Source organism: Medicago sativa, chromosome 2, assembly GCF_051527215.1.
Source record: "Medicago sativa cultivar Bolivia chromosome 2, Bolivia_mono, whole genome shotgun sequence".
NCBI lineage: Eukaryota > Viridiplantae > Streptophyta > Magnoliopsida > Fabales > Fabaceae > Medicago > Medicago sativa.
In genome coordinates this window covers 17342848-17352461 of record NC_140750.1, presented here as the reverse complement: position 1 = coordinate 17352461, position 9614 = coordinate 17342848, and the positions used below count along the sequence as shown (strand labels likewise).

The 9614-nt window shown below is 33.8% G+C and overlaps 1 protein-coding gene and 1 pseudogene across 2 annotated transcripts; one reads left to right on the top strand and one right to left on the bottom strand.

The window, feature by feature from the left end:
- The first annotated feature begins 1355 nt into the window (after window positions 1-1355).
- On the top strand, window positions 1356-2261 carry LOC146945084 (uncharacterized). The gene has a single exon (XM_085748022.1). The coding sequence runs from the start codon at window positions 1356-1358 to the stop codon at window positions 2259-2261; it is 906 nt and encodes a 301-aa protein (XP_085604148.1).
- Window positions 2262-7250: 4989 nt separating this feature from the next.
- On the bottom strand, window positions 7251-9060 carry LOC146945083 (berberine bridge enzyme-like 21 pseudogene; annotated as a pseudogene). Its single transcript, XR_015026221.1, has one exon. The product of XR_015026221.1 is annotated as a berberine bridge enzyme-like 21 pseudogene (transcript).
- Between the last annotated feature and the right edge of the window lie 554 nt (window positions 9061-9614).

The following is a 9614-nucleotide window of genomic DNA, read 5'->3' as shown; positions in this document are numbered from 1 at the left end:
TTGATTCACCTCCGTCCACATATCTTATAAAACCATTGTCATCCAATGGACGGAAGATATATATGGACTAGATCAAAAGACAACTTCATCTTTTGAGTTGGGACTTGCCTCAATCTCGCCACGTTTTCATGACGACGATGAGTTGGATTTGTTTGTAGTGTCGTGTAGTGATCATTATGTTCAAGTATCATTTTGATCCTATTTTTCATCTCCTATGATGCATCTTTTTTTTAGGGTTGTATATCTTTTCATGAATCGCGACAAAATACCATTTTTTTGGACCTTCCAAAATATCAAGCAGTAGGAAAGGTCCTTTAGTGCCCACAAAATTTCTCAATCATATCATTGTGGGGGAATAGAGCACCTATGATTGGTTAGGGGAAAGGTAAACCACATTTATGTTCTTTCTAATGCTCAACATATCGCTCCTTGTAAGACATCAACAGAAATTTCCATTGGATTGTTACTCAAGGATGAGAATCTTATCCCTACACCTAAATAGGAATGGAGTGTCCAAGGCATCAACTTGGTCGTCCATTTGAGGGTTTATCTTCTCCGGTATCTCAAAATTTGGTCGTAGGTGAGAGCGACTCAAATGTGAATTCTAATGGATCTTAAAACTTAGTCAATACTAGAATGGTTCTAGGAAAAGTGAAAAACTTAGATGTGTCATTTGTTGAGGAGTATTCTTTTTCAAGTTTCTAAGTTGTTTTGTTAAGAAGACTGACTTCTTAGAGAAGGATCCAAAGGTGTATAAGGATGTTGATTAATGATGGTTATGTCCTTCAATATTAGAGGTATGCGGGAGGGTTAAGAAAAATAAGGTTTTGAACCTTATCTCTTCTAATCATCTTGAATTTTCTCTATTAAAAAACTACGTTGAAAGTGGTAAAGGATTATGTCCGACTGTTGAGAATAGTAGTGGGATCCGGTCTATATCATGTAAGTATAAATGAATTTCATTTTCTTTTTCTCTAGTGATAGGTTCCTTGGGGTGTGTCCTAATTAGGTTGTACTAAATACTTAATGTTGTACCGTTAATGTAACGCCCGTTTCGATTATTTAATTATTTTAATGAGTTTTAGATCATATTTATATGATTGGCGTGATTCATATGAGATTTATGTGATTTATATGATTTTAGAGAAATTTATGAGACGTTGTGACATTCCGTTATGATTGAGAAACTCTGATTTTTATTATGAAATTTTCATGTTGGGAAAACGGGGTGTTACAATTGGTATCAGAGTAGGTCGGTCCATCCGGCCAAGTAGTTGAGTTGAGTAGTGTCGTCTAACAGTTGGAATATCATTATTATGTTATTCTGATAGTTGTGTGTTGTGTAGAGAACTAAAATGGCTGGAAGAAATGATGCTGCTATTGCTGCGGCGTTGGAAGCTGTAGCTCAAGCTGTAGGACATCGGCCTAATGCTGGTGCTAATGGAGTTAGGATGCTGGAAACTTTTCTGAGGAATCGTCCACCTACTTTCAAGGGAAGGTATGATCCTGATGGAGCTCAAACGTGGCTCAAAGAAGTTGAAAGAATTTTTCGGGTTATGCAATGCAGTGAAGTTCAGATGGTGCACTTTGGCACGCACATGTTAGCTGAGGAAGCTGATGATTGGTGGTTGAGTGTTCAACCAATCCTAGATAACAGAGATGGAGCTATTACTTGGGCTGTGTTTAGGAGGGAGTTCCTGAACAGATACCTTCCGGAAGATGTTCGCGGGAAGAAAGAGATTGAGTTTCTTGAGTTGAAGCAAGGTGAAATGTCGGTGACTGAGTATGCTGCTAAGTTTGTGGAATTGGCTAAGTTTTATCCACACTACATTGCTGAGACTGCTGAATTTTCTAAGTGTATTAAGTTCGAGAATGGCTTGCGTCCTGAGATCAAATTGGCCATTGGATATCAGAAGATCCGTAACTTTTCCGAACTGGTGAGCAGTTGCAGAATTTATGAAGAAGATACTAAAGCCCATTACAAGATCAGGAATGAGCGGGAGAGTAAGAACCAACAGAATCGTCAGAAGCCTTACAGTGCCCCTGCTGATCAAGGTAGTCAAAGAGGGAATGATGAGAGGAGACCTAGAAAGAAAGATACTACTGCTGAGGTTGTTTGCTACACTTGTGGTGAGAAAGGCCATAAGAGTAATGCTTGTACTGAAGGGGTGAAACAGTGTTTCCGTTGTGGTAAGAAGGGACATACTATTACAGAATGTAAGCATGATGATGTGGTGTGTTTTAATTGCAATGAAGAATGACACATGGGTTCGCAATGCAAGAAACCTAAGAAGGCTCAGGCTAGTGGGAAGGTGTTTGCTTTATATGGTACTCAGACAGAGGATGAGGATCGTCTGATCTGAGGTAAATTTTCGAGGACGAAAATTCTATAAGTTGGGGAGAGTTGTAACGCCCGTTTCGATTATTTAATTATTTTAATGAGTTTTAAATCATATTTATATGATTGGCTTGATTCATATGAGATTTATGTGATTTATATGATTTTAGAGAAATTTATGAGACGTTGTGACATTCCGTTATGATTGAGAAACTCTGATTTTTATTATGAAATTTTTATGTTGGGAAAACGGGGTGTTACAGTTAACGTCTATTCAAAATACTCACTCATTTAGAATATGAGATCATAGGGCTAGTTGGAATATAAGAATGCATTCTTTGATCGAGGTGTGTGGTGTGTTTCACGTTATTTTAACTATATCCTTGCATGGAAGAAAAACATGGGCTTCAGGGGACCGAAGAAGGGGTTGGGATGGAAAAATCTATAAGTTTGGTAGCTTTATGTTTGATTTAGGTTTTATAAAGCTGCCTCTTATACGTAAAAGGTTTATGTGGTTCCAACTTATTGGTTTCACTGTGAGTAGGTTAGATCTTGTCCTCATTTTCGAAGGGTGGTGGGATAAGTGGGGTGTTTCTTGCCACTTAGTCTTTCCTACAATTTCTAAGACCATTGCCATGTGGTTATTAGGCACTCTTCACATGATTAGGGGTCGAAAACTTTTAGATTTAATAACTTTTGTTTGAATCTTCGTGGTTTTTCAACGAAATTCGATCAAGTTTTGTCTTCTCTCCTAGTTATTGGTTCGATGTTGTTTATCTTAAAAGTGAAACTCAAGGCTTTGAAAAGAAATCTGAAGAGGTTAAGTAAAGAAGTGTTTTGCAATCAAGATCTCAGGATTAAATTCATTGTCTATGAGATTAAGGTGCAAGTTTATAAAGTCAAAGAGAGATTCTCACTCTAGAAGAGGTAATTATTAGATCCAAATCTCTCCATGATTTATAAGCTCTCCTCAATGCAAGTTATTTTCACTTTCTTGTTAGGAGGCGAGGAAACATGAATTATATTCTAGTTTTAAGAGTAGGGAAAAGTGGGTCAAGGATATGGTTGAAGTATAAGAGGTGGTGGTCACTTATTTCTTGGATTATTTTGGAGGCTATACGCGACCGACCCATTATGGATAAAAAAAAAAAATCAATCCATGGGAAAATATGTCAGATTCTCCTTGTTTGCGTCATTCTTGTTATTTTAACTAGATGAGAAAAAGAGCCTAGAAGTGTATTCCTTCAACTTGTCCTTTATTAAGAAGTTTTAGCCTATGTTGAGTGGAGATGTTGGATTGATGTTCAATCCTTTTTTTACTCGTGCGAGACTTTCGCGCTATTTTCATTGTATTTTATTACCCTTATCTCGAAGGTGGCCTCTTTGTTTTAGCATTTTCATTTTAATCACATAATTCTTCTCTATAACCTGTAAAAGCTTGAATCAAAGGTTCTGGTCAAGACTGTTGCTAGACATAAATAAACTAACATTTTTGTATAAGGTAGTTAGTTGGCTGATGGTGTGGGGAAAATGATGAAATATAAACTTGGTTGAGAAAACTAAGAAGGACTACCTCATCTTTAGAGGGGACTTGAAAAAAAATTACTCTGTAAGCTAGAGCTTCTTGGACTATATGATGAGGAAATTTGATTTGGGCGAGAAATAGAGGCCTTGGGTTTTGTTGTGTTTGTTTTGAAAAATTCTTTCAGTCCTAGATATCAGGTGCCCAACTCAAGAGATTAATATATTAGAAGGGGCTTAGACAAGGAGACCTTTTGCTCCTTTGCTTTTTCTTTTGGTGGTCTAGGGATTGAGCGATGTGGTCAGGCACACTGATTCGATAAACATTTTTTTGGATTCCAAGGTGGGGATGACAACCCCTGGTTGCGATAGTGAAGGTGGATTCAGAAATATATCCAATAAAAATTAGATTCAATAAAAAAATTATGTTACCATCTTCACTTGAGACACAACCATGTTCTAATTATAATGAAACAAATTCATGAAACATTTTTTTGGGGCTCTGATTATGACAGAAACTACTCATTGTGAGAAGTTGTTTTCTTATTTGTTGTCTTCTTCGTTTCTTTACATGCACCTTTGTAATTTGCAAACAACACATAAGAATCAGATAAAGGGAGGGACTGAACTGCCTTTTTAGGAATATTGCTAGGGATTAAAATGTGTTTTGTTATTACAAAATAGATTTTTTTTATAAATAATAATAGATATAAGGATCAAAATATCGCTTTAAATTATTGTTTGGGAAAAAGACCCTTAATTTCATAACAAACCCAAGATTGCAAGATCTGAGCACACACACCCAGCCTAATCAGATCTAAGAGCACATACTAAAACCTCGTGAATCTTGAACTCCAACAAACCGAACCCTAAAGACGAAAACCTCGCCACTAGAGGAGCACCAGTGTGGAGGTTGAAAACAACCTCTAGGCTTCTAACCACTATGAGCTTTAAGGTGGTGTGACGGTGATGTGAAATGCACCACGCCTTCCAAGGCTACATCGTGAAGAAAAGTTGTTGGGTGATATAGGTGAAGAAATGGTTGTTGTTGGTCGCGACCATTAGGACAGGGCGAAGGATTTCTAGAGAGAAGGAAGAGAACCTTTCTTTCGAAAGGGTCGATTCAAAATCAAATCCATGTTGCGATACTTAAAAACTTATATAGTAAGGAAAATATTTGTTTGAGTTATTACCAAATACATATACATATATATAGTGTGTGTATTAGTTTGAATTAAAAAAAATTTAGCGTCTATAGTTTTATTTTCGACTTCAAGCCCCATAATATTTTCATCTTTTAATTCATACCGTTAAGCCCCATCACAAACATCTCTAACACATCCTTAAAAAAAACATCTCTAACACAAAATTTCAAAAAAAATATAACAAATAATGAATTAAATATGATTTAAAAAAATATAACAAATAATGAATTAAATATGATTTTTTTAGTAGTCTGGACCTTAAAATCAAATTTTGAATTCATTGTTTGCATGCAAAGACTTCTACCACTACAGGTAAAGTGTATTTGCAAAGTTTGGTAGCATTTAAATAATGTCTTGATTTATTTTGTTTAATAGAGAACAAAATTGGTAACAAAAAATATTGTGAAGACTAAAAGTAGAAGAACTTTTTAATAGAAACTTAGACTAACGTTTTCAAAATGTTAAAGGGATAAAAAAAAAACATATTTAACCCTTTCAATTTTTCATAAAATGCTAAATTTTTATTTCAATTTTTCGTCAAATAAATATTACATACATTGTCAAATTTACTTACATATTTTATTTTATTATATACTCAAAAAGAAATACTGGTGGTGTACTTGATATATAAACAATATCAAACAGTCTAATGATTAATAAAATTAGTTTTTTTTTTTTTTGTATGAAAAAACATAAAATCCTAGCCGGTGTGGAATGAATGGAGAAGTTGCAAAGCAAATACAGCTGCCAAGAAAGTGAAAGTGTGGGTTGATAAATTGCTGCAATGTTTACGTGACAAATGTAGCTGGTTTTGGACTTGTGCAACAAATTAGATGACTATTTAACTCAAATTAATGGTTTTTCTATTAGATATTGTCTAATTACAAGTACAACTCATCGTTTGGTTGTTTTGTAATCTTTTTTTAAGAAGCCAAAATTAAATATATTACTAAACCAAAAGGTCTTTTCTAGTGCAAGGTGTGCTAAGAAAAAACAAGAGTCTAAACAATATTTACAAGTAGGAAAACCGGAAGAACAAGTAAAGAAATCACAATTTAATCGATGCCCAACACTGTAAAAGGACTAAGCCACCAACTATGATAATTGAAAGGAAAAGAAAGAAACTTCTCTTTCAACCACAAAAAGGAGAGTGACTTAATCTTATTCACTAACCGCAATATCAAGCATTGTTTACCATTGAATATTCTGTTATTTCTTTCTTTCCATATTTCCCACTTACTAGCAAATCAAATCAGATGTTACGTGACACAATGGTTGTTTTGTAATTTTAATTTTTATCTTTGACCATATTCTTTTTTAAGAAAAGGTAATTATTGAATGATCAATTTTTTTGACTGAAAATAATGATGAATTTCAAAATAATAACAAGTATTTAATTTATTTATTTTGACTAGAAGAAGATAAGTATTTACTGAATAAAGTATTAAATTATTACTAAATCAATATTATATTTTAATAAATAATTTATTTAAATTCTTTAAATTGAAATTTCAACACCAATGACAACAACAAATGGAAAGTATTTAAAATCCCATGGGAATACATCAAGCAATAATTAAAGGGGTCAACATCACGAGATAATTTAAAGACCAAAGATAATGGTTAAAATAATAGCCACAAGATTTGGTCAGCATGAAAGAGACACAAATTTCCACAACCACACCTTAACCTATATCACATGCATAGTACAGATATTTCAGCCATTGTCGACTATACAATCTGAAACATTCATACTCTTTTTCTTTGTTTAAGACTTTAAGTATTGCATTTTAACCAATTTTCAAACTGCCCCCTAACACAAGTCATATGAATTTTTATAAACCCAAGTGGTTAGAGACTAATTCCAAGTGCAAGAGTTAAATGATAACTATTGCATTTTCTTAGTCAAATTTAAGTTTACACGCCTCTTTAAGCTAAACTATTTGGTTAATGCAAATGCTATGATTTGATCTCATCTATAATTGTAAAGACTAAAACTAATCATTGAGTCATGTAAGATCTAAACGGACAATAAAGACTAAATCTTTTAATGTTGTTGTATTTTCGGGCTCAAATTTAAATCCAAAACGTTCAATTAAGCTACAAGGAGACCAAATCATGTCATGATCTTATCTACTAATGATAACATAATGCAAATGATATATGCGGTGTATGAGTGTTGTAAATTTCAGATCACCAAATTCAATTCCTATTGAGTATTGATCAAAAACAAAATTAACGACCTAATAAAGGTCAATGATATAGGACACAAGCATAAATAATGCAGTATAAGGTTTACAACTTATTGATTCTTTCGTAAAAAAAAGACTAATGATTCTCTAATCTAAGCCTTTCCAGGAAGCACAGGAATACTTTGTTCATTCCTGAAAAAGTTACCAGGATCAACAGCAGTCTTAATCTTAACCAACCTATCAAAATTATTATTAAAGTACTTAGTACCATAAACTTCACCTTCTTGAAAACTATTCTTACCAAAACTATTAATCCCAATATCAAGGTCTCTATAGTTTATATAAGCACTTCTAGGATTCTTTGACACAAAAGGTGTCATGTAACTATAAAGTACCTTTGCTTGATTCAAAAAACCCTCTGTTGCATTAGGTGCTGGATCATTCCAATTCACTGAGAATTGAATTTTGAACAAATTCCCGGCACGGTGAGGAAATGGCGTTGCATCGGCCGGAATCTCAGCCATTTTTCCACCATAAGGGTTGAAAACAAATCCAACTTTTCCCAACTCAATCATCTTTTTCCATATACCTTCCAAATCATCTTTTGAAATAGCTTTCTGAACATAATCAGATTTTCTCTTACCGAAACTCGCGGAATTAAGATTCCTATCCAAAAGACTCTCCGGTTTCGCGCCATTGTTAAAATCATCAGCATCATTATACCAAAGAACAGAATTAATCCAACTCAATTCAATACAATCCGTTTTCTTCAATCCTAAAAGTGGAAATTCTTTCCCCAAGATCCCTACCAATTCATCAGCCCCACCTAGGAACAAAGCAACAACAGAAGCTCTAACAGTTTTTGTTCCTTTAACAGTCTTTGAAGTTATAGGCTGCAAAAGAAGCCTCATGAAAAGCCTATCATCCGTTGTCGGCGCAACTTGTTGCCATTGAACAACAAGATCAGTAGCATTCTGTTCCAAAGTTTTCTCAATTCGAAAAACAGTAACGGTTTCAGGAACCGCTACTAATTTAACAGTATAAGACAGAACAACACCGAAACTAGCACCACCACCACCTCGTATAGCCCAAAAAAGATCTTCACCCATTGATTTTCTATTCAAAAGCCTACCTTTAACATCAACAATTTCAGCATCAATAATATTATCAACAGATAAACCATATTTTCTCAACATTGTACCATACCCTCCACCACTGAAATGACCACCAACACCAACAGTTGGACAAACACCAGCAGGAAAACCATGAACCTTACTCTTCTCAAAAATTCTATAATAAACTTCACCAAGTGTAGCACCAGCTTGAACATAAGCAACTTCATTCTTTACATCAACATTGATTGTTCTTAGATTGAACATATCAAGTATGATAAAGGGTGATTGATTTACATAAGAAATACCCTCATAATCATGTCCACCACTTCTTATCTTGATTTGAATATTGACTTGTTTGGCACATATAACAGTGGATTGAACATGTGAGGGTTGTTTTGGAGTTACTATGAGTAATGGTTTTGGTGTTGAGGTTGTGTTGAAACGTGCGTTACGTATGTAGTTTTTAAGAACAATGGAAAATGAAGTGTTTGTTTGAGAGAAAACAATGTTGGAGATTGTTGGATCTGTGTTGTTTTGTGTGAGACAGTGAAGAAATGTTGTGTACAAAGATTCTGTTGGTGCTGCCAACGATGCAGAGAAAAAAACACTAAGAACAAAAAATGGTATAGAAAAATAGGATAGAGAAATTGTATTTGATTTTGCCATGTTTTTTTTCTTGTAACTGTTATGAAAAATGGTAGAGGATTTGTGCGGTTTTATAGAGAAGGATTTATAACATGTTTGTAATGTTTGAGTAGAAACTTCAACTAACGCGTCTAATATTGGTCGAGAAGTGAGAATTGTCGTATTAATTAATAATGATTTTTCTATTTTTTTTAATAATCTTGTCTCTTATTTTTGGTAGCTTACTATGAGATATTATCCTAGTATAGCTGGTCTTTTGACTGAGAACTTAGTAATATATATTTTATATTCAACCAGTCATTTATGACATTTTTTGACAAAAAGTCATTTAAAAAATCTTGTACTTTTAGAACTACTTTTTTATTATAAAAAAAAATGGACTGTCTTTTTGGTTCTAAAAGAAGTGCTATTTTATATTATACTACGTTTGTATATATTTTTCTATAAAAAAACATTCAACATTTGAACCAAAAAAAATAAAAATTAGTACATTCAATATTATTATTGGTAATAAAGAACTCTACTAAACTTTGCCCATAGTTTTGTTAGGGTGACTCAATGCTTAGCAAGTTTCTGTATTTTTATTAACATTCCAACA